This window comes from Tachyglossus aculeatus, chromosome 3 (assembly GCF_015852505.1).
Source record: "Tachyglossus aculeatus isolate mTacAcu1 chromosome 3, mTacAcu1.pri, whole genome shotgun sequence".
Taxonomy (NCBI): Eukaryota; Metazoa; Chordata; class Mammalia; order Monotremata; family Tachyglossidae; genus Tachyglossus; species Tachyglossus aculeatus.
In genome coordinates, this window is record NC_052068.1 from 7,867,167 (window position 1) to 7,892,549 (window position 25,383).

The 25,383-nt window shown below is 45.2% G+C and overlaps 1 protein-coding gene and 1 non-coding gene across 2 annotated transcripts in view; one reads left to right on the forward strand and one right to left on the reverse strand.

The window, feature by feature from the left end:
* The window catches only part of LRRC27 (leucine rich repeat containing 27), a 63,807-nt gene that overhangs the window by 19,688 nt on the left and 18,736 nt on the right, over positions 1-25,383 (forward strand). The window contains exons 4-8 of the mRNA XM_038744042.1: positions 1,361-1,419; positions 8,683-8,835; positions 17,192-17,576; positions 18,094-18,237; positions 20,364-20,460. Of these exons, the coding sequence (XP_038599970.1) occupies positions 1,361-1,419; positions 8,683-8,835; positions 17,192-17,576; positions 18,094-18,237; positions 20,364-20,460 (838 nt within the window). The remainder of the gene's footprint in view (positions 1-1,360; positions 1,420-8,682; positions 8,836-17,191; positions 17,577-18,093; positions 18,238-20,363; positions 20,461-25,383) is intronic.
* Positions 1,155-1,292, reverse strand: LOC119926182. Its single transcript, XR_005450080.1, has one exon. It is a non-coding gene; the product is annotated as a small nucleolar RNA SNORA7 (small nucleolar RNA).

Below are 25,383 nucleotides of genomic sequence, written 5' to 3' on the forward strand. Positions count from 1 at the left end.
TAAGTAGAATTATAGATACATAATATCATTAATAAAATAGAGTAATAAATATGTGCAAATATATATAAGTGCTGTGGGGAGGGGAAGGGAGTAGGGCAGAGGGAGGGAGGGAGTGGGGGAAGCAACAGACAAGTGGCGGAGCTGGAATTAGAACCTGGGTCCTTAATAATAATGATAATAATAATAATAATGGTTTTTCATTCATTCAATTGTATTTATTGAGTGCTTACTGTGTGCAGAGCACTGTACTAAGCGTTTGTATTTGTTAAGCACCTTCTATGTGTAAGGCACTGTACTAAGCACTAGGGTGGATACAAACAAATCGGGTTGGACACAGTCCCTGTCCCACATAAGGCTCACAGTCTTCATCCCCATTTTACAGATGAGGGAACTGAGGCCCAGTGAAGTGACTTGCCCAAGGCCACACAGCAGCCAAGTGGCAGAGCCTGGATTAGAACCCATCCACTACCAGAAATGATTGCAGATGGAATACGATTCCAATACGATTGATGATGCAGATGGAGAGTGGGGCCTTCTGGGAGAGATGTGTCCATGGTGTCGCTATGGGTTGGAAACGACTTGATGGTTTAAGACAAGACAACACTTGTTAAGCACTTACTATGTGGCAAGCACAGTTCTAAACCCTGGAGTAGATACAAGCTATTCAGTCCCTGTCCCACATGAGGCTCATAGTCTTTCTTAATCCCCATTTTAGAGATGAGGTAAGAGAGAGACAGAGAAGTTAAGTGACTTGCACAAGGTCAGTTGTAGCTGACAAGTGGCAGAGCAGTATTAGAACCCAGGTCCTCCTGATTCCCAGGCCCATGCTCTATCCACTAGACCATACCTCTTCTGATGTTGATTTTGCTAGCCACAGGGAAGAAAAATGAAGGTCTTATAGGAAGTTGAGAATCAGCTTTTGAGATTTGTTTTGTCTTATGCTGTCAAGTCGTCTCCAACCCAAAGAGACGCCATGGACACTTCTCTCCCAGAACGCCCCACCTCCATCTGCAATCGTTCTGGTAGTGGATCCAGAGAGTTTTCTTGAGAAAAATCTGGAAGTGGTTTACCATTGCTGCCTTCCACGCAGTAAACTCGAGTCTCTGCCCTTGACTCTTTCCTGTGCTGCTGCTGCCTAGCACGGGTGAGTTTTGACTTGTAGCAGGTTGCCTGCCACTCACTAGCCACTGGCCAAGCTAGAAATGGAATAGACAGGCCTCTGCTTCACTTTCCCTCCCGTAGCCGAGGCTGGTAGAGGACTGGAAACTCTCCAGATGCGACCCTGAGAGGGTCTTGTGTTTTATAGGTGTTCATTTTTTTTAATAATTTTTGAATTCTCATTTTCTGCTTTACTTTAAAGGTTTTTGCGAACTTTACTTTTAGAAAGGAACCCAATTAAAATGTTGCCTGTGGAGCTGGGTAAGTACTTAACATTTTAATATAAACTCCTTATTCAGTGACTTTTCAAAAAGTGATCTTGAAAAAGTGATCAAAAAGTTTGAAAGCTTTTCAAAAAGTGATCAGTTAAGCATGCACCATGAATCCAATATGAATGCATTATCAGAAAGAGCAGTAGTGGCCAATGTAGCAGACAAAAGAGATTTGGGTCATTATTTGAGAGAAGCAGCATGGCTCAGTGGACAGAGCACGGGCTTTGGAGTCAGAGGTCATGGGTTTGAATCCTAGCTCTGCCACATGTCTGCTGTGTGACCTTGGGCAAGTCACTTAACTTCTTGGACTCTGAGTTACCTCATCTGTAAAATGGGGATGATGACTGTGAGCCCCATGCGGGACAATCTGATCACCTTGCATCCCCCCAGTGCTTAGAACAGTGCTTTGCACATAGTAAGTGCTTAACAAATGCCATTATTATTATTATTATTATTATTATTATTAAGTAAATCGAGGTGGCTATTTAATGCCAAGCAAAATTTCTCATCCTTCCAATTCTTGTCTATCAATCAACCAATCATATTTATTGAGTGCTTAGTGACTGCAGAGCCCTGTACTAAGCGCTTGGGAGAGAACAGTATAACAGAGTTGATAGACATGTTCTTGCCCACAATGAGCTTACAGTCTAGCGGGGGAGATAAACTTTAATATAAATAAAAAAGTTACAGACATGTTTGTACATATGTTCTGTGGGGCTGATGGAGGATGACTAAAGGAAGCAAATCCAAGTGCAGGGGTGACACGGAAGGGAGTGGGAGAAGAGGAAATGAGGGCCTAGGGAAGGCTTCTCGGAGGAGATGGACCTTTAATAAGGCTTTGAAGAGGGGGAGAGTAGTTGTCTGTTTGATATAAGGAGGGAGGGCATTCCAGGCCAGGGGCAGCAGATAAACAAGATTGAGTTACAGTGAACAGGTTAGCAATAGAAGAGTGAAGTGTGTGGGTTGAGTAGTGAGGTGAGGTAGGAGGGGGCAAGGGGATTGTCTGCTTTAAAACCAGTGGTAAGGAGTTTCTGTTTGACATGGAGGAGGATGGGCAACCGCTGGAGGTTCTTGAGGAGTGGGGAAACACGGACTGAACGTTTTTGTAGAAAAATGATCGGGGCAGCAGTGTTAAGTATGCCTGTCAACCTATGAATCAGGCAAAAACTCCTCACTCTCAGCTTCAAGGCTCTCCATCATCTCGCCCCCTCCTACCTCACCTCCCTTCTCTCCTTCTATAGCCCAGCTCGCACCCTCCGCTCCTCTGCCACCACTAACCTCCTCACTGTACTTTGTCCTCGCCTGTCCCGCTGTCGACCCCTGGCCCATGTCCTTCACCTGGCCTGGAATGCTCTCCCTCCACACATCCACCAAGCTAGCTCTTTTCCTCCCTTCAAAATCAATCAATCAATCAATCAATCGTATTTATTGAGCGCTTACTGTGTGCAGAGCACTGTACTAAGCGCTTGGGAAGTACAAGTTGGCAACATATAGAGACAGTCCCTACCCAACAGTGGGCTCACAGTCTTGAAGGGGGAAACAGAGAACAAAACAAAACATATCAACAAAGTAAAAGAAATAGACTAGATATGTACAAGTAAAATAAATAAATAAATAGAGTAATAAATATGTACAAACATATATACATATATACAGGTGCTGTGGGGAAGGGAAGGAGGTAAGATGGTGGGGATGGAGAGGGGGGCGAGGGGGAGAGGAAGGAGGGGGCTCAGTCTGGGAAGGCCTCCTGAAGGAGGTGAGCTCTCAGTAGGGCCTTGAAGGGAGGAAGAGAGCTAGCTTGGCGGATGTTGGGAGGGAGGGCATTCCAGGCCAGGGGGATGACTGGGCCGGGAGTCGACGGCGGGATAGGCGAGAACGAGGCATGGTGACGTGATTAGCGGCAGAGGAGCGGAGGGTGTGGGCTGGGCTGTAGAAGGAGAGAAGGGAGGTGAGGTAGGAGGGGGTGAGGTGATGGACAGACTTGAAGCCGAGGGTGAGGAGTTTCTGCCTGATGCGCAGATTGAAGCGCTGGGGTAGATACAAGGTAATTAGATTGTCCCACCTGGGGCTCACAGTCTTCATCCTCATTTTACAGATGAGGTCACTGAGGCACAAGTAAGTGAAGTGACTTGCCCAGGGTCACACAACAGACAAGTGGGGGAGCCGGCATTAGAACACACGTCCTCCGACTCCCAAGCCCATGCTGTTTCCACTAAGCCATGCTGCTTTTCTACCTACCCCAATGTATAGTACAGTGCTTGACAAATAATAAGCACTTAAGCAGATGCCACAATTAAATGTTATGTCAATCACTTTGGCAATATTTTACATGTTATTTGTGCTGAAAGGTGGCTAGGTGTTTACTTTCTAATCACATCTCCAGGGTTCCTGCTAAGGTTGTGAGCCTCTTGCAGTTTGAAAACATACAATCTTTATTTCAATCACTGAAAAATGATTTCTAGAAATACTCTATCGAGGAACAGGTATTTCTGGTAGATGAGTACGGAAGCAGGAAGGCTTAATGGAGAGAACCCTGGGCTGGGAATCAGAGGACCTGGGTTCTATTCCCAGCTGAGCCTCTTGCCTGCTTTGTGACCTTGAACAAGTCACTTCACTTCTCAGTCTCTCAATCTCCTTATCTGTAAAATGGGAATTCATTACCCATTCTCCCTCCTACTTAGACTGTGAGCCCCATGTGGGACAGGGACTGTGCCCCACCTGATTATTTTGTATTTTTGTGTTTTGTTTTTTGTTATTTGAATAAGGGAAACTGTGGAAAAAAGTGTTCTTTTACCTGATGTGATGTCATGATTTGAATTTAATTTGCTCAGAAATGGTAATGAAATTTAAACAAACTAAGGAAAGAGAAGAAAGTGTGCAAGCATGAAGCCACTAGTAGGGCTAAGGGTATTAAAAAATAAAAAGAAGTTAGAAGAAAGCGAAAAACCACAGTGAGAAATAGAAATGCTGGACTGACATCATTCCCCAGACAATAAATGCAATGGGGAAAATAAGCAGAAAAAATTCATCTTTTATAACCGACTGAGTTCCATCGTTCTTTGATATTTCTTAAATTAGGAATAGTTGGTTGGGTGCCTCTAGAACTTAACCTCTGGGCTTTAAGGTATTAATGTTGACTCCACTATGCTTTATTTTCAGACGACACTGATTTGGAAAATTCCATTTGTGCCACTGTATGCTCTTTTTCACACTAACGGGTTTTTATATGCAGTGATAGGGCATCGATTTAAAAAGTGTCCAGGTTGAGACCCTCTAGAACTCTTGAAAGAGAAGAGAAGCTGCTAACTGGTTCACTTCTTTTGATGATGGCATCTCCTGCCGAGAATGATGGACAAGCCTCACTCCAGCCACAAGGACTCTGGGACCAAAAATCTGGGCAGAGGAAGTGATTCCAATAAAAATTGTGATATCTGTTAAGCACTTTCTATGTACCGGGCACTATTGAGAAGCAGCGTGGCTTAATGGAAAGAGCCCGGGTTTGGGAGTCAGAGGTTGTGGGTTCTAATCCCAGCTCCGCCACTTATCACCTGTGTGACTTTGGGAAAGTCACTTAACTTCTCTGTGCCTCAGTTACCTCATCTGTAAAATGGAGATGAAGAGTGTGAACAACTTTTTATAGCATTTATTAAGCGCTTACTATGTGCAAAGCACTGTTCTAAGCGTTGGGGAGGTTACAAGGTGATCAGGTTGTCCCACGGGGGGCTCACAGTCGTAATCCCCATTTTACAGATGAGGTAACTGAGGCACAGAGAAGTTCAGTGACTTGCCCAAAGTCACACAGCTGACAATTGGCTGAGCTGGGATTTGAACCCATGACCCCTGACTCCAAAGCTTGTGCTCTTTCCACTGAGCCACACCGCTTCTGAAGGTAACTTGATTACCTTGTCTCTACCCCACCGCTTAGAACAGTGCTTGGCACATAGTAAGCACGTAACAAATACCATAATTATCCAGCACATAATTATTCAGCACAAATACTATCATTATATGCTAAGTGCTGGAGAAAATACAAGATCAGCAGGTTGGACACAGTCCCTGTCCCACATGGGGCTCACAGTCTTCATCCCCATTTTAATAATAATAATAACTGTGGTATTTGTTAAGCATTTCCCATGTGCCAGCCTCTGTTCAAAGCACTGGGGTAGAAACAAGCAAATCGGGTTGGACACAGTCCCTGTCCCATTTGGGGCTCACAGTCCCAATCCCCATTTTATAGATGAGATAACTGAGGCACAGGGAAATGAAGTGACTTGCCCAAGATCACCAGCAGACAAGTGGCAGAGCCAGGATTAGAACCCAGGTCCTTCTGACTCCCAGGCCCTGTTCTCTTGTGGTTGCCTATCAACCTTCGCATGAAGCAGAAACTCCTCACTATTGGCTTCAAAGCTCTCCATCATCTCGCCCCCTCCTACCTCATCTCCCTTCTCTCCTTCTACAGCCCAGCCCACACCCTCCGCTCCTCTGCCGCTAATCTCCTCACCGTGCCTCATTCTCGCCTGTCCCGCCGTCGACCCCCGGCCCACATTCCAACTCTGGCCTGGAATGCCCTCCCTCCTCATATCCGCCAAACTAGCTCACTTCCCCCCTTCAAAGCCCTCACTGATACACAGACTTCAGTTCGTTCATTCAATCGTATTTATTGAGCCCTTACTGTATGCAGAGCACCGTACTAAGCGCTTGGAAAGTGCAATATGGCAATAAAAAGAGACAGTCCCTGCCCACAGCAGGCTCACAGACATGTATTGACAGACATCAATACAAGTAAAACAGGCATCAATATGAATAAATAAAATTATAGACATGTACATATATACAAAAATGCTGTGGGGCGGGGAGAAGAGGGGACGAGCAAGGGAAGCAAGTCATGGTGACGTAGAAGGGAGGGGGAGCTGAGGAAAACGGGGCTTAGTCTGGGAAGGCCTCTTAGAGGAGGTGCACCTTCAGTAGGGCTTTGAAGTGGGGAAGAGTGATCGTCTGCAAGATTTGAAGAGGGAGGGCATTCCAGGCCAGAGGTAGGACGTGGTCTAGGGATCGGCAGCGAGACAGATGAGACGGAGGCCCACTGAGATGGTTAACACCAGAAGAGCAGAGTGTGTGGGCTGGGATGGGGAAGGAGAGAAGGAGAGTAGTAGATAATAATCATCAATCATATTTATTGAGCGCTTACTAGGTGCAAAGCACTGTTCTAAGTGCCGGGGAGGTTACAAGGTGATCAGGTTGTCCCACGGGGGGCTCACAGTCTTAATCCCCATTTTACAGAAGAGGTAACTGAGGCACAGAGGAGTTAAGTGACTTGCCCAAAGTCACACAGCTGACAGTTGGCAGAGCCGGAATTTGAACCCATGACCTCTGACTCCAAAGCCCGTGCTCTTTCCACTGAGCCACGCTGCATCTCATAAAGCCCAGGAGAGCCTAGGAGTCAGAAGAGTCAGGTTAGAAGAGTCTAACCTGATTTGCATGTATCCACCCCAGCATTCATTTATTTATTCATTCATTCATTCATTCAATCATATTTATTGAGCGCTTACTGTGTGCAGAGCACTGTACTAAGCACTTGGGAAGAACAAGTCGGCAACATACAGAGACGGTCCCTACCCAACAATGGGCTTACAGTCTAGAAGGGGGAGACAGACAACAAAACAAAACGTGGACAGGTGTCAAGTCATCGGAATAAATAGAAGTAAAGCTAGAAGCACATCGTTAACAAAATAAATAGAATAATAAATATGTACAAGTAAAATAGAGTAATAAATCTGTACAAAAAACATATATACAGGTGCGGTGGGGAGGGGAAGGAGGTAGGGCAGGGGAGATGGGGAAGGGGAGAGGAAAAAGCTGGCTCAGTCTGGGAAGACCTCCTGGAGGAGGTGAGCTCTCAGTAGGGCTTTGAAGGGAGGAAGAGAGCTAGCTTGGCAGATCAATCAATCAATCAATCAATCGTATTTATTGAGCCCTTACTGTGTGCAGAGCACTGTACTAAGCGCTTGGGAAGTACAAGTTGGCAACATATAGAGACAGTCCCTACCCAACAGTGGGCTCACAGTCTAGAAGGGGGAGACAGAGAACAAAACAAAACATATTAACAAAATAAAATGAATAGATATGTACAAGTAAAATAAATAGAGTAATAAATACGTACAAACATATACATATATACAGGTGCTGTGGGGAAGGGAAGGAGGTAAGATGAGGGGGATGGAGAGGGGGATGAGGGAGAGAAGAAGGAAGGGGCTCAGAGTGGGAAGGCCTCCTGGAGGAGGTGAGCTCTCAGTAGGGCCTTGAAGGGAGGAAGAGAGCTAGCTTGGCGGATGTTGGGAGGGAGGACATTCCAGGCCCGGGGGATGACGTGGGCTGGGGGTCGACGGTGGGACAGGCCAGAACGAGGCACGGTGAGGAGATTAGCGACAGAGGAGCGGAGGGTGCAGGCTGGGCTGTAGAAGGAGAGAAGGGAGGTGAGGTGTGAGCCCACTGTTGGGTAGGTACTGTATATGTTGCCAACTTGTACTTCCCAAGCGCTTAGTACAGTGCTCTGCACACAGTAAGCACTCAATAAATACAATTGATGATGATGATGATAGGAGGGGGCGAGGTGATGGAGAGCCCTGAAGCCGAGGGTAAGGAGTTTCTGCCTGATGCGTACATCTGCCTCTCCCTTTTTACCTATCCTGATGATGATGATGATGATATTTTTAAGCACTTACTATGTGCCAAGCACTATTCTAAGCTCTGAGGAAGATACAAGGTAATTAGGTTGTCCCTCGTGGGGCTCACAGTCTTCATCCCCATTTTCCAGATGAGGTAACTGAGGCAGAGAAGTGAAGTGACTTGCCCAGGGTCACACAGCAGACAAGTGGTGAAGCTGGATTAGAACCCACGACCTCTGACTCCCAAGCCCGGGCTCCTTCCACTAAGCCATGCTGATCCCCTTTAAGGTTGCTTGTTGCAGTGTACCAACAAAGAAAACCCAGGAACAAATTTGCTAAGACAAAGAAAGGGAGGACTCAATATGCAGCTTGTATGAGGAAATCCTGATAGATGTGCGGAGGGAGAGCATTCCAGTCCGGGGGAGGGTGTGGGCCTGGGGGGAGGATGTGGGTCGGGGATTACACTGAGTACAGTGCCTGGCACATAGTAAGCACTTAACAAATACCATAATTATTATTATTATTAATCCTGAACCTAATGGGTAAAACACAAGTGAAACTCACACAGATTCCTATTTTTTTTACAGGTAACGTGACATCTCTGAAAGCTTTGAATTTAAGGTACTGTCCTTTGGAATTCCCCCCAGTGAATATAGTGGAGAAGGGGCTCTTGGCTATCCTGGCCTATCTCCGTCGCTGGGGCCAGGAGAAGTGCACATCTTTGAGCTCGACTTCCCAAGGTGGGTCAGCCAGTTGTTTAAGGTCGACTTTACGGGCGTGACCATTTCTGGACAAGAGATCAGAGATACACTTAGGATCTTAAGCCTGCTTGATCCCTGAAGAGATGAAGATGGGGCTACATATAGGTCAATGCATATACATATATATGGAGAAAGAGAAAGAGAGAGAGAGAGAGAGAGATTTATTCATTCAATCATTTATTGATTGCTGTGTGCAAAGCACTCTACTGAGTGCTTGGGATAGTACAATATAACAGCAGACAGATTCCCTGCCCACAACGAGCTCATAGTCTTGAGGGGGAGACAGACATTAATATAAATACATAGATAAATGAATGAATGAAAGAATGAATAATGACGGATATATATATATATCAATCAATCGTATTTATTGAGCGCTTACTGTGTGCAGAGCACTGTACTAAGCGCTTGCGAAGTACAAGTTGGCAACATATAGAGCCTAACTGTGGGCTCACAGTCTAGAAGGGGGAGACAGAGAACAAAAAAAAAAAACACATTAACAAAATGAAATAAATAGAATAATAAATATGTACAAGTAAAATAAATAAACAGAGTAATAAATGCGTGCAAACGTATATACATATATACAGGTGCTGTGGGGAAGGGAAGGAGGTAAGATGGGGGGATGGAAAGGGGGATGAGGGGGAGAGGAAGGAAGGGGCTCAGTCTGGGAAGGCCTCCTGGAGGAGGTGAGTTCTCAGTAGGGTCTTGAAGGGAGGAAGAGAGCTAGCTTGGCGGATGGGCAGAGGGAGGGCATTCCAGGCCCAGGGGATGACGTGGGCCGGGGGTCGATGGCGGGACAGGTGAGAACGAGGCACGGTGAGGAGATTAGCGGCAGAGGAGTGGAGGGTGCGGGCTGGGCTGTAGAAGGAGAGAAGGGAGGAGAGGTAGGAGGGGGCGAGGTGATGGACAGCCTTGAAGCCCAGGGTGAGGAGTTTCTGCCTGATGCGTAGGTTGATTGGTAGCCACTGGAGATTTTTGAGGAGGGGAGTAACATGCCCAGAGAGTTTCTGGACAAAGACAATCGGGGCAGCGGCGTGAAGTATGGATTGAAGTGGGGAGAGACAAGAGGATGGGAGATCAGGGAGGAGGCCGATACAGTACTCCAGATGGGATAGGATGAGAGCTTGAACGAGCAGGGTAGTGGTTTGGATGGAGAGGAAAGGGCGGATCTTGGCAATGTTGCGGACCTGAGACCGGCAGGTTTTGGTGACAGCTTGGATGTGAGGGGTGAACGAGAGAGCAGAGTCGAGGATGACACCAAGGTTGCGGGCTTGTGAAACGGGAAGGATGGTAGTGCCGACAACAGTGATGGGAAAGTCAGGGAGAGGGCAGGGTTTGGGAGGGAGGACAAGGAGTTCAGTCTTGGACATGTTGAGTTTTAGGTGGCGGGCAGAGATCCATATGGAGATGTCCTGAAGGCAGGAGGAGATGTGAGTCTGGAGGGAGGGGGAGAGAGCAGGGGCAGAGATGTAGATTTGGATGTCATCAGCGTAGAGATGATAGATGAAGCCGTGGGAGCAAATGAGGTCACCAAGGGAGTGAGTGTAGATCGAGAGCAGAAGGGGACCAAGAACTGAACCTTGAAGAACCCCCACAGTAAGGGGATGGGAGGGGGAGAAGGAGCCTGCAAAAGAGACTGAGAATGAACGATTGGAGAGATAAGAGGAGAACCAGGAGAGGACGCAGTCAGTGAAGCCAAGGTTGGATAGCGTGTTGAGGAGAAGGGGGTGGTCCACAGCGTCAAAGGCAGCTGAGAGGTCGAGGAGGATTAGGATAGAGTATGAGCCGCTGGATTTGGCAAGCAGGAGGTCATTGGTGACCTTTGAGAGGGCAGTTTCCATGGAACGTAGGGGACGGAAGCCAGGCTGGAGGGGGTCGAGGAGAGAATAGATGTTGAGGAATTCGAGGCAGCGCGTGTAGACAACTCGTTCAAGGAGTTTATATTTATAAATATATATATATATATATATATTTAGAGAGAGAGAGAGAGAGAGATACATATGTAATATGGGAATGGGGAGGATGAATGAAGGAGCAAGTAATGATGGCACAGAATGGAGTGGGAGAAGAGGAGAGCCTTCCTTCCCAGACTGAGCCCCCTCCTTCCTCTCCCCCTCGCCCCCACCTCAATCCCCCCATCTTACCTCCTTCCCTTCCCCACAGCACCTGTATATATGTATAATGTTAGTACATATTTATTACTCTATATATTTATTTTACTTGTACATATCTATTCTATTTATTTTATTTTGTTAGTATGTTTGGTTTTGTTCTCTGTCCCCCCCCTTCTAGACTGTGAGCCCACTGTTGAGTAGGGACAGTATCTATATGTTGCCAACTTGTACTTCCCAAGGGCTTAGTACAGTGCTCTGCACACAGTAAATGCTCAATGAATGCGATTGATTGATTGATTGAGGAGGGTTTAGTCAGGGAGGGCTTCTTGGAGGAGATGTGCCTTCAATAGGGTTTCGAAGCGGGGGAGAGCAATTATCTGTCCGATATGAGGGGGAATGTCATTCCAGGCCAGAGGTAGGATGTGGGCAAGAGGTCGGCAGACAGATAGATGAGATGGAGGTACAGTGAGAAGGTTAGCATGAGAGAGACAGAGACAGAGAGAGAAAGAGATGGACTTATAATTGTCCTTCATATTCAAAGACACCACGATGGTGAAGTTCCTGGATTTGTGCACATATAATAATAATAATGTCATTTTTACATGCTTACTATGTGTGAAGCACTGTTCTAAGCACTGGGGGGGGATACAAGGTAATCAGGTTGTCCCACGTGGGGCTCACAGTCTTAATCCCCATTTTACAGATGAGGTAACTGAGGCTCAGAGAAATGAAGTGACGTGCTCAAAGTTACACATTAGTCAAGTGGTGTAGCCGGGATGAGAACTCATGACCTCTGACTCCCAAGCCCGGGCTCTTTCCACTAAGCCACACTGCTTCTCTAGTCGTGTTATATATAGATACCACTCTGATAGACCATGGCCACCTTGGCCCGTCCTTTGCCAAAACTGTTATACTGTCTTCTCCCAAGCACTTAGTAGAGTTCTCTGCACACAGTAAGCGCTCAATAAGTAGCAATTGACTTTCCGACTGACTAACTGACAAAGGGCTCCCAAGCCGTTGGAGATGGGTCCAAGCCCAGGCTTCTCAAGCCCTCCGTTTTTTTCCTGTCTGGGAACAGGAGACGATTTCCCCCAAGTGAGTCCCCGAGCCCCCCATCTGTCCCTGGCTCTGAGATAAGCGCCCCCCGCCTCCCAACCCCGAAAGCCCTCAGCAATGGGAGCTCTCTGGGCCTGGGTCAACCACAATGAAACCACACTACTAGAGCAGATCCGGAGGTTAGGGCTCAAATTGTGTTTTAAATTGAAGAGAAGCAGCCTGGGCTAGTGGGTAGAGCCCGGACCTGGGAGTCAGAAGGACTTAATAATAATAAATAATGATGGCATTTATTAAGTGCTTACTATGTGCAAAGCACTGTTCTAAGCGCTGGGGAGGTTACAAGGTGATCAAGTTGTCCCACGGGGGCTCACAGTCTTAATCCCCATTTTACAGATGAGGTAACTGAGACACAGAGAAGTTAAGGGACTTGCCCAAAGTCACACAGCTGACAATTGACAGAGCTGGATATGAACCCATGACCTCTGACTCCTTCCACTGAGCCACGCTGCATCTAATCCCGGCTCTGCCACTTATCTGCTGTGTGATCTTGGGCAAGTTACTTCAGTTGTCTGGGCCTCACTTACCTCATTTGGAAAATAGGGATTGAGACTATGAGCCCCACATGGGACAGGGACTGTTTCCAATTTGATTAGCTTGTATCTACTGCAGCTCTCAGTACAGTGCCTGGCACATAGTAAATGCTTAATGAATACCATAAAAGAAGCAAAAGGATGGTGATTATTATTATATGTGCTAAGTGCTTACTGTGTGTCAGAGAACTGTTCTAAGTGCTGGGAAAGAGTCTTCCTCTTCAAGTGCCGTCAAGTCGTTTCTGACCCATAACCACTCTGTGGACACTCCCTCTTCACAACATCCCATCTTCTGTCATAAAGTCATTCTGGTATGTGTATCCAGAGAGTTTTTTTGGTAAAGATCCAGAAGTAGCCCACATCCAGCCTCTGGCCTGGACTGCCCTGCCTCTTCAAATCTCACAGACAATGATTCTCCCCCACTTCAAAGCCTTACTGACGGCCCATCTCCTCCAAGAGGCCTTCCCAGCCTAAGCCCCACTTTTCTTCATCTCCCATTCCCTTCTGCGTCACTCTGACTTGCTCCCTTTGCTCTTCCCCACCTCCTCCCCACAGCACTCATGACCATATCTGTCATTTTATTTATTTGTATTGATGACCGTCTCCCTGCTTCTAGACTCTGAGCTTGTTGTGGGCAGAAAATGTCACAGTTAATTGTTGTGTTGTTCTTTCCCAAGCGCTTAGTACAGTGCTCTGTCCACACTAAGCACTCAATAAATAGGATTTAATGAATGAATGAATGAATGAATGAAATGATTCACCATTGTCTTCTGCTGGGAAAGGTATGATGGTTTTTAAATGAGTTCATTAGATGACACATAGAGAAGAATTCTGATTCCCAAAGGTCATAACTTTTTCCTCTGGCTCACTTCCTTTCCCCCAGGCTCCTTTGTGCTTTCCCGGGGGCGTCCTGGAGCACTTTTTTCTAGTCCCCTACCCTCAGCCTGTCTCTGGGAATCCCAGATTTCAACTTCCCCCATCTGGGCTCTTCCCTTGGGATTTTGGGATACTGGGGTGATACTGCTGCCCATCCACTGGACCATGTCACCCCTCCAGGGTGGGCACTTCACTCTTCCTAGCCTGAAGTCCCTGAGACCCATAGGCAGAGAGCGTTTCTGCAGGAGAAGCAGTGTTGCATAGTGGATAGAGCATGGGCCTGTGAGTCAGAAGGTCATGGGTTCTAATCCCAGCTCCACCACTTGTCTCCTGTGGACCTTTTACAATTCACTTCATTTGTTTGTGCCTCTTTTGTTTGTTACCTCATCTGTAAAATGGGGATGGAGACTGTGAGCCCCATGTGGGACAGGGACTGTGTCCAACCTGATTTGCTTGTATCCACCCCAGCACTTAGTACAGTGGCTGCCACATAGTAAGCACTTAACAAACACCATTCATTAATTCATTCAATCGTATTTATTGAGCGCTTACTGTGTGCAGAGCACTGTACTAATTATTATTATTATTAACTCTGCATTTTGTTTCTGTTTTTGTTTTCTGTGGTACTTGTTAAATGCTTATTATAATGATGGTATTTGTTAAGCACTTACTATGTGCCAAGTACTATTCTAAGCACTTGGGGGTGAAAGAAGTTATCAGGTTGAACACAGTCACTGGGGCTCACAGTGTTAATCCCTATTTTACAGATAAGGTCATTGAGGCCCAGAGAAGTGAAGTGACTTGCCCAAGGGCACCCAGCAGACAGGTGGCAGGGCTGGGATTAGAACCCAGGTCCTTCTTACTCCCAGGCCGGAGCTTTATCCAAACTCTGTTGTATCAGACTCTCCCAAGTGCCTAGTATAGTGCTCTGCACACAGAAAGTGTTCACTACGTACCATCTATAACTTGAAATGGTCAAGGGACCTCTCCCCAATTAACAAGCCCCCTTCTCTTTTTCCAACTCTGCTATGTGATTCATTCATTCATATTTATTGAGCCCATACTGTGTGCTAAGCTCTTTGCTAAGTGCTTGGGAGAGTACAATAGAACAGTAAGCAGACACATTCCTTGCTGACAACGAGCTTACAGTCTAGAGGAGGAGATGGACATTTGTATGAATAAATAAATAAATTACAGATATTTTACCAGAAGGCCTCAACAACTAAGTACTTGGGACTGAATCTAGTTAGCCTCCCCTTTGCAGATTGGTGTAGGTGGAGCAAGGGGCTCTCAGGAATAAGCTATTTTTGAAGACCCCTTCTCCACTACCCCTGTGCATGGATTACCCAGTTACATGAGCCCCTGAGCCAGGAGGCTTTCCCAGACGGAGCCCCCATTTTCCTCTCCTCCTCCCAATCCCTCCCGCCCTACCTCCTTCCCCTCCCCACAGCACTTGTATATATTTGTACAGATTTATTACTCTATTTATTCTACTCGTACATATTTACTGTTCTATTTATTTTGTTAATGATGTGCATATAGCTATAATTCTATTTGTTCTGACAATTTTGACACCTGTGTACATGTTTTGTTTTGTTGTCTGTCTCCCCCTTCTAGACTGTGAGCCCATTGTTGGGTAGGGACTATATATGTTGCCGACTTGTACTTCCAAAGCGCTTAATACAGTGCTCTGCACACAGTAAGCGCTCAATAAATATGACTGACTGAATGAATGAATAAATGAATGAATGAATGACCATCTCAGCTGCCATTTGCTGTTTTAGGAAAACAAAGTGAATCACATGTTTTGATGTAGAGCAAGCTCTCTTTTCTGGTGAAAACAGCAAGCAGTCTTATTTACAATCAATAATAATATGAGTATTCTTGAGGCACTTACCATGTGCCAAGCACTATGCTAAGCATAGTGGAATTCTATTCTATTTATTTTCTATTTATTTTATTTTGTTAATATATTTTGTTTTGTTGTCTGTCTCCCCCTTCTAGACTGTAAGCCCATTATTGGGTAGGGACCGTCTCTGTATGTTGGTAACTTTTACTTCCCAAGCACTTAGTACAGTGCTCTGCACACATTAAGCGCTCAATAAATACGATTGAATGAATGACTGAATGGGATAGATACAAGATCGTCAGATCCCTCGTGGGGCTCACAGTCTAAGTAGTGGGGAGGACAGGTATTGAATCCCCAGTTTGCAGATGAGAGAGCCGAGGCACGGAGAACTTGATGGACTTGCTCAGGATCACATGGCAAGTAAGTGGTGGAGCCAGGATTAGAACACAGGGCTTCCAAATCTACATCTCTGCCCCTGCTCTCTCCCCCTCCCTCCAGGCTCGCATCTCCTCCTGCCTTCAGGACATCTTCATCTGGATGTCTGCCCGCCACCTAAAACTCAACATGTCCAAGACTGAACTCCTTGTCTTCCCTCCCAAACCCTGCCCTCTCCCTGACTTGCCATGTGCCAAGCACTATGCTAAGCATAGTGGAATTCTATTCTATTTATTTTCTATTTATTTTATTTTGTTAATATGTTTTGTTTTGTTCTCTGTCTCCCCCTTCTAGACTGTGAGCCCACTGTTGGGTAGGGACTGTCTCTATATATTGCCAACTTGTACTTCCCAAGCACTTAGTACAGTGCTCTGCACACAGTAAGCGCTCAATAAATATGATTGATTGATTGATTGATTCTGGTTCTCAGACCCGTGCTCTTTCCACTAAGCTGCACTGGTATGGCTCTAATAACTTTTAAAATTTAAGATGTTGAAAGACCGTGAGACCCCTGTGGGACGGGGACTGTTTTTAACCTGTTTATCTTGTATCTGCCCCAGTTCATAGTACAATACTTGGCATATAGTAAGTGCTTAACAAATACTACAAGCATTTAAAGGATTTTGAGGCTTAATGCTATTGCATATATCCTAGGTATGATTCACTCATTCATTCAATCTCATTTATTAAACACTTACTGTGTGCCAAGCACTGTACTAAGCACTTGGGAGAGTACCCTATAATCCAGTCAAAATGGATCTGTGACAGTTGAGAGGTTTGTACAAATTTTTGTTTGACTGTTAATAGTAGAAATGATAATAATAATAATAACAACAATTACGATGGTATTTGTTAAGTGCTTACTGTGTGCCAGGCACTGTACTAAGCGCTGGGGTGGATACAAGCAAATCGGGTTGAACACAGTCCCTGTCCTGCACAGAGCTCCCTGTCTTCACCCCCATTTTACAGATGAGGTAACTGAGGCCCAGAGAAGTGAAGTGACTTGCCCAAGGCCACACAGCAGACAAGTGGCGGACCCGGGATTAGAACCCATGACCCATTGACTCCCAGGCCCATATTCAATCCAATGTATAACAACAAGGCTAATTTAAAAACTAAAGTGGATCAGAACACTGTGGTAGAGAAGGGGAGTTTTGGTGTGAGGTGTGTTGGAAGCGACATCATTAGAAGAGAACTCAGGGGACAGACATAGGTATACGTTATCCATCAATAACTGACATATAAATAAGTTTAGGGTAATTCTGTTAGGCTACATAGAACATATGGTCAGTCAAGACCAAGATCCTTACTTGTTCCTCCTCCCTTTTTGGGTTGTTAATGATTCAGCTCATTAAGCCTCCTTCCAGATGGACGTACAGCAGGCTAATAAAATGTCTCTCTCACCCCACTAGACAAAATCCATTTTTCAACTGATGAAATAACTGAGCTCCTGAAATCCAGTCTAGACTTGTCCCTCGAGAGGGCTAATAAAGAGGGAGATGCAAGATTTCAGAAACAGAATGACGAAGTCACCTCAAAAGAGAAGGAAGATTTTTTTCCACTCATGGAGAAACTGAATTTAGCCGACCTCCCAGAATCTAGTTTGGATTTGTCGGAAGAGTGGCCCAGTGAAGAGGAAATAATACGATTTAAGAAACTGAAGCAAGAAATGATTCAAGTTGAAAGAGAATTTCTCGATCAGCAGCGGTTGCCCGTTGACCCAACTTCAAGACTGGAAATAACTTTAAAGAGAAATCATGGTAAAGAAAAGACTAAAAAAGCAAAGCCTTTTTCCAGGTAAAATAGCCAAAATCTATCACTTCTTGGTCTTCTTTATGCATTTCGATCAATCAGTTGATTTATTGAGCGCTCACTGTGTACAGAGAATTGTACTAAGTGCTTGGGTGAGTACAGTGTGGCAGAGCTGTAAACATATTCCCTGCCTAAAATGAGCTTACAGTCTAGAGGGGGAGACAGACATTAATAGAAGTAAATTACAGATATGGACGTAAGTGCTGTGGGGCTGAGGGAGAGGTGAGTAAAGGGCGCAAATCAGGGTGATGCAGAAGGGAGTGGGAGAAGAGGAAAGGAGGGCTTAGTCAGGGAAGGCCTCTTGGAGGAGATAGGCCTTCAGTAAGACTTTGAAGGAGGGGGAAGCTGTCTGTTGCATATGAAGAGGGAGAGCATCCCCGGCCAGAGGCAGATGTGGGTGAGAGATTGGCGGTGAGATAGATGAGATCGAGGTCTAGTGAGTAGTCATTACTGCTACCCCTGACTCCGGAGTCAACTGAATAAAGTGTCTGTCTATTTTTAGAAGGAAAAAATCTACCTGGAAGAACACCTTCCCTGAACTGTCAGCCTACGAGGCCGTGATTCAGGCAAAGAGAGCTGAAGAGAGCAGGTTAGCAGCCTTCAAGGAGCTGAAGGAGAAGCAAGCTCTAATAGAACAGCGAAGAAGGTAAAGGATTTGCTGCCATTCAAACCCATGACCCATCGACTCCCAGGCCCCTATTCAATCCGCTGCATAACCACAAGGCTAATTTAAAAACTAAAGTGGATCAGAACACTGTGATCGAGAGGGGAGTTTTGGTATGAGATGTGTTGGACGTGACATCTTTAGAAGGGAACAGGACAGAAATAGGTATGTCATCCATCAATAACTGACATATAAATATGTCAGTTTTGGGGGGGTTGGAAAAATCAACCCCCCCAAACATTTCACTCACCTCCTCCAAATCCTCCACTATCCATTTCTCTTTGTGTGAAATAAAAAAAGGCTAACCTTTGGCTTTTCAGGCTCTTCTCCCCTCTCTCCTATTAACTCTCCCTTCTCCCACTATTCTCTGATTACACTCTGCATTCTTCCCACACTAATTTTCTGACTCAGCCATGCTCATAACTTATCTAAAACCCACTGCTCATGTCTGCCCTTCAGTTGTAAAGAAGCAGTGTGGTAGAGCACAGGCTTAGGAATCAGAAGACCATGGGTTCTAACCCTGACTCCACCACTTGTCTGCTGTGTGACCTTGGGCAAGTCACTTAACTTCTCTAGGCCACAGTTCCCTCATGGGATAGGGACTGTATCCATTCCGATTTGTTTGTATCCACCCCAGCACTTAGTACAGTATACATAGTAAGCGCTTAACAAAAACCATTATTATTATTATTATTATTACTCCCTCCTCCCTCAAATCTGCTAAGTCATATATCCCTCACACCCATTAAAATCCCCCAAAGAGTCACATCCTCCAAGAGAAATCCCTGATTAATCTCCACATGCCTGGTCTTTTTCCTGTCAGTCCCTCCTGCCACTTATCTGCCCAGGAATTACTGACTTGGTTATATCATTTATAGCTAACTCTTAGTCTAATACCTATCATATGTTGGCATATGTTGGGTGATTTGTGTTCATTTGCCTCTGACACTAGACCATAACCTCGAGGACAGAGACCATGACTTTAATAATAATTATTATTATTATTGAGGTATTTCCTAAGTGCTTACTATGTGCCAGGCACTTTACTAAGCGCTGGGGTGGATACAGGCTAATGGCGTTGGACACAATATCTGTCCCGCTCAGGGCTCACAGTCTTCATCCCCATTTTACAGATGAGATAACTGAGACACAGAGAAGTGAAATGATTTGCCCAAGGCCACACAGCTGACAAGTGGTGGAGTCAGGGTTAGAACCTATGACCTTCTGACTCCCAGGCCTGTGTGCTATCCACGTTGCCATGCTAGTTCCCCAGCATGGTCACACTTGTCTGCGTGACTTTGGGCAAGTCACTTCACTCCTCTAGGCCTCAGTTCCCTCACCTGCAAAATGGGGATGAAGATCGCGAGCCACACATGGGACAGGGACTATGTCCAATCTGATTTGCTTGAACCCACCCCAGGGTTCAGTATGGTGCCTGGCACATAATAAGTGCTTAACAAATGCCATTATTGTTATTATTATTTTTTTATTTTTAGGTGTAAGCAGGGTGCGGGCATGGGTGGGGGGATGTAAGGGGTGCAAGTCCCCAAAGCCATGGGCTAGTAGGACACCCACATTAGGACTACTAGGTCACCCAGTCCCCCTTGCCCTCCCAGTAGGCATTCAATAAATATTATCAACTGACTGACTGACTGATGCCTCTCAGCTAGTGGACTTTTAATTCGCTTCGCCTTTCCCGCCTTCTAAAGTTCAGTATCGTTTCAATGGCCGACAACTTCTGTCTCTAAAAGCGCCATTCGATTTGGAAGTAGCATGGCGAAGTAGATAATAATAATGATAGCATTTGTTAAGCACTTACTATGTGCAAAGCACTGTTCTAAGCACTGGAGGGCATACAAGGGGGTCAGGTTGTCCCACGTGGAGCTCAGAGTCTTAATCCCCATTTTACAGATGAGGTAACTGAGGCACAGAGAAGTGGCTTGCCCACACAGTAAGTGCTTAACAAATACCATTATATTTATTATTATTATTTTTTTAGGTGTAAACAGGGTGTGAACCCCGACCTCTGACTCCCAAGCCCATGCTCTTTCCACTGAGCCATGCTGCTTCTCTTATCATTATTAATATTATTATTATTATTTGTCCAGAGATCAAAGAATTCTCCAGGAATGGCGGAATCGGGCCAAACTGATGAAGATGCAGAGGGAAGAGCTGAGTAGGCTTCAGCCTCTCCAGAAAGACTCGGTGAGTTTTCCGTCCGTCCAGGCATGTGGCCACTTGACCAGAAACCCACATGCGTCCTGGCCGTGTGAATGTTGTTCGGGTGTCAACTGTGAAATCCAGCCTGTCGGCTGCTCGAAAAATGCACTGTCTGAAAGACAGTTTGCAAGTTGACGGCTGACATTCATTCATTCATTCAATCGTATTTATTGAGCGCTTACTGTGTGCAGAGCACTGTACTAAGCGCCAACAGTTGAGAAGCAACATGGCCTGGAGGGTAGAGCCTGGGTCTGGGAGTAAGAATCCCTGCTCTGCCACTTCTCTGGGCCTCAGCTCTCATCTGTATAATGGGGATTAAGGTTATGAGCCCCATGTGGAACATGGACTGTTTCCGACCTGATTAGTTTGTATGTACCCCCGTGTTTAGTACAGTGTCTACAGTGTCTGTGTGATTTGCCCAAAAATCACTCGGCAGGGCAAGGTCAGAGCTGAAAGTAGAAACCGGGTCTCCTGATTCCCAATTCCCTGCTCTTTCTTCTGTGCCCCTCTTCCTCCAATATGGACCAATCAGAAATTTCTAATGTCTGTGTGGGGAATAAAAATCATAATTGCGATATTTGTTAAGCACTTACTATGTTCCAGGTACTGTGCTAAGTGCTGGGGCGGTTACAAGCAAATAAGGTTGAATCCCCATTTTACAAATGGGGAAACTGAGGGCCTCCCGAGGAAGTGAAGTGACTTGCCCAAGGTCACACAGCGGACAAGTGGCAGAGCCAGGAATAGAACGCAGGTCCTCTGGCTCCCAAGCCAGGGCTTTTTCCACTAGGCCGCACGGCTTCTCACTCAGTGCCGCACTGACCTAAGCACTTGGAAAGTTCAGAATAGCAGTGATCTGTTCCCTTTCCACAAGGAGCTTCCACTCTAATGGGGGAGACCAGCATAAATATATTTATAGCTAAAATTTTTTAACTGAGAAAACTCTGTGGATCCACTACCAGAACAATGGCAGATGGAGAGCAGGACGTCCTGGGAGAGATGTGTCCGTGGTGTCACTACGGGTTGGAAATGACTCGACAGCAAAAGACAACAAGCTAACATTTGAGTTACAAAATATTACAAGGGTGGCGAGGAGGGTGAGGAGGAGGGGGAGGAAGGAGAAGAGGAAATAGCCTATTACTATTATGGTATTTGTTAAGTGCTTGCTATGTGCCTAGCACTGAAATAAGCACTGGGGTGGAAACAAGCAAATTGGGTTGGACACAGTCCCTGTCCCACATGGTGATCACAGTCTCAGTCCCCATTTTACAGATAAAATGGGGCCCAGAGAAGTGAAGTAACTTGCCCAAGGTCACATAGCAAAGAAGTGACAGAGAGGGGAAGTGTTGGCTGTTGTTTAACAGTAGAGTCAGTGAAGCCCACACCCGTTGTTGGGTAGGGATTGTCTCTGTTGTTGAATTGTACTTTCCAAGCGCTTAGTACAGTGCTCTGCACACAGTAAGCATTCAATAAATACAATTGAATGAATGAATCTTTCTTTCCTTAGATGAACATCCCCCCAGTTTGCCTTGGGACTCACAAATTAATTACATGATGATGATGATGATGATAATAATAATAATAATAATAATAGCAATTGTTAAGGGCTTATTATGTGCCAAGCACTGTTCTAAGCACTGGGGGGGTGCAAGGTAATGAGGTTGTCCCACGTGGGGCTTACACTTTTAATCCCCATTTTACAGATGAGGTAACTGAGGCATAGAGAAGTGAAGTGACTTGCCCAAAGTCACACAGTTGACAAGTGGCAGAGCCAGGATTAGAACCCATGACCACTGACTCCGAAGCCCGGGCTCTTTCTGCTGAGCCATGCTGCAATAAATAAATAAATAAATCATATATCTGTAACATTTATATTTATGTCTGCTTCTATCTCTAGGCTGTAAGCTCCTTTTAGGCAGGGACAGTACAGTGTCCTGCACACAGTAAGTGCTCAATAAGTACTATTGACTGACTGATTCACCCTTCCAATCTGCATGTATATGTACATTCTATAATTCTATTTATTTGTATTAATGCCTGTTTACTTGTTCTGATGTGTACATATATCACTAATTCTATTTATTTATTTTGATGCTATTGATGCCTGTTTACTTGTTTTGACATCTGTCTCCTCCCTTCTAGACTGTGAGCCTGTTGTGGGCAGGGATTGTCTCTCTTTGTTGCCAATTTGTACTTCCCAAGTGCTTAGTACAGTGCTCTGCACACAGTAAGTGCTCAATAAGTAAGATTGATTGAATGAATGAATTTGAACCTGTGTTCTTTGAAGGAAATAAGGTGGAGTAAAGTCACACTCAATCTGACCAAGTAAAGTATTTACCCTACTTGATGGTGGTATTTCTTAAGCACTTACTATGTGCCAAGCACCTGTTCCAAGTGCTGGGATAGATGCAAGGTAATCAGGTTCTCCCATGTGGGGTTCACAGTCTCAATCCCTATTTTCAGATGAGGTAACAGGCACAGAGAAGTGAAGTGACTTGCCAACAGTCACACAGCTGACAAGTGGCAGAGTCGGGATTAGAACCCACCACCTCTGACTCCCATGTCTGTGCTTTTTCCACTGAGCCACACTGCTTCTGTCTTTCATCTAAAGAAAACCATAAAAAAAAGTAGAAAGTTTGGGGAATTTGTCTACCAACTCTGTTATATTCATTCATTCAATTATATTCTAGACCATGAACCCATTGTTGGGTAGGGACTGTCTCTATCTGTTGCCAAATTGAACTTTCCAAGCGCTTAGTAATGATGGCATTTGTTAAGCGCTTACTATGTGCCAAGCACTGTTCTAAAAGCTAGAGTACAGAGCACACAGTAGGCGTTCAATAAATATGATTGAATGAATGAATTTATTAAGCTCTTACAGTGTGCAGAGCATAGGGAAGAACAATCCCAAGCGCTTAGTACGGTACTTTGCACACAGTAAGCCCTCAGTAAATATGATTAATTGATTGATTCACAACTGTTAAATCCATCCAAATTTGTCGCCACTCTCTGTAGATTTCATACATGCAACTTTCATTAAATAGAAGAGTGAATTTGGTTAAACCAGCGCTTAAAACAGTGCTTTGCACATAGTAAGCACTTAACAAATACCATCATTGTTATTATTATTATTAATAATAATCCGCTCCGCTCCTCTGCCGCTAATCTCCTCACCATGCCTCGTTTTCGCCTGTCCTGCCGTCAGCCCCCAGCCCACGTCATCCCCCTGGCCTGGAATGCCCTCCCTCTGCCCATCCGCCAAGCTAGCTCTCTTCCTCCCTTCAAGGCCCTACTGAGAGCTCACCTCCTCCAGGAGGCCTTCCCAGACTGAGTCCACTCCTTCCTCTCCCGCTCGCCCCGCTCTCCATCCCGTCTTACCTCCTTCCCTTCCCCACAGCACCTGTATATATATATATATATGTTTGTACATATTTATTACTCTATTTATTTATTTTTTAATTTATTTTACTTGTACATATCTATTGTATTTATTTTATTTTGTTAATATGTTTTGTTTTGTTCTCTGTCTCCCCCTTCTAGACCGTGAGCCCACTGTTGGGTAGGGACTGTCTCTATATGTTGCCAACTTGTACTTCCCAAGCGCTTAGTACAGTGCTCTGCACACAGTAAGTGCTCAATAAATACGATTGATTGATTGATTATTAAGCAGTTTGGAAAATAATCTGCCTTTAGGCATTTGGGGTAGTAGTTTACTTCGGACGCAAGAGGGCGCCCTGAGAACGCTGAACCTCAACCTCATGGATTTCATGGGAATTTTCCCAAAATTGTCCAAATCAGATGTGATGGAATAGACGGTCTATCGTTTTCCAAGATTTCTTCGTCTCCCCTCACAGGCTGTAAGCTCCTTGGGGGCCTATATTGTGTCGTTCACCTCTATTACATTCATAATAACAGTAATAATAATAATAGTGGTATTTCGTTCATTCATTCAATTGTATTTATTGAGTGCTTACTGTTTGCAGAGCACTGTACTAAGCACTTGGAAAGTACAATTCATTAATAATGGCATTTATTAAGCACTTCCTATGTGCAAAGCACTGTTCTAAGCGCTGGGGAGGTTACAAGGTGATCAAGTTGTCCCACGGGGGGCTCACAGTCTTAATCCCCATTTTCCAGATGAGATAACTGACGCCCAGAGAAGTGAAGTGACTTGCCCAAAGTCACACAGCTGACAATTGGTGGATCTGGGATCTGGGATTCGAACCCACGACCTGTGATTCCAAAGCCCAGACCCTTTTGCACTGAGCCACGCTGCTTCCCTATCAATCAATCAGTCTATCTATCCATCAATCAATGATCAGTAATTCATTAAATCGTATTTGAGTGCTTACTCTGTGCAGAGCAGTGTACTAAGTGCTTGTAATGATAATGATGGTATTTGTTAAGTGCTTACTACATGCCAGTCACTGTACTAAGCGCTGTCACTGTACCTACAGATTAGTACCTACAGATAAAAGCCCAAGGAGACTTGCAGACGGTAGCCAGTGAACCTGGCTGAGCAGAAACTCATCATCTTTCCCAACTCACCTGGAAAGGATATTCAGAATAGTAATAATAATAATTGAGGTATTTGTTAAGCACTTACTATGTGCCAGGCACTGTTCTAAGCGCTGGGGTGGATCAATCAATCAATCAATCAGTTGTATTTATTGAGCGCTTAGTGTGTGCAGAGCACTGTACTAAGCGCTTGGGAAGTACAAGTTGGCAACATATAGAGACAGTCCCTACCCAACAGTGGGCTCACAGTCTAGAAGGTGGAGACAGAAAACAAAACCAAACGTATTAACAAAATAAAATAAATAGAATAGATATGTACAAACATATATACATATATATATAGGTGCTGTGGGGAAGGGAAGGAGGTAAGACGGGGGGATGGAGGGGGGACGA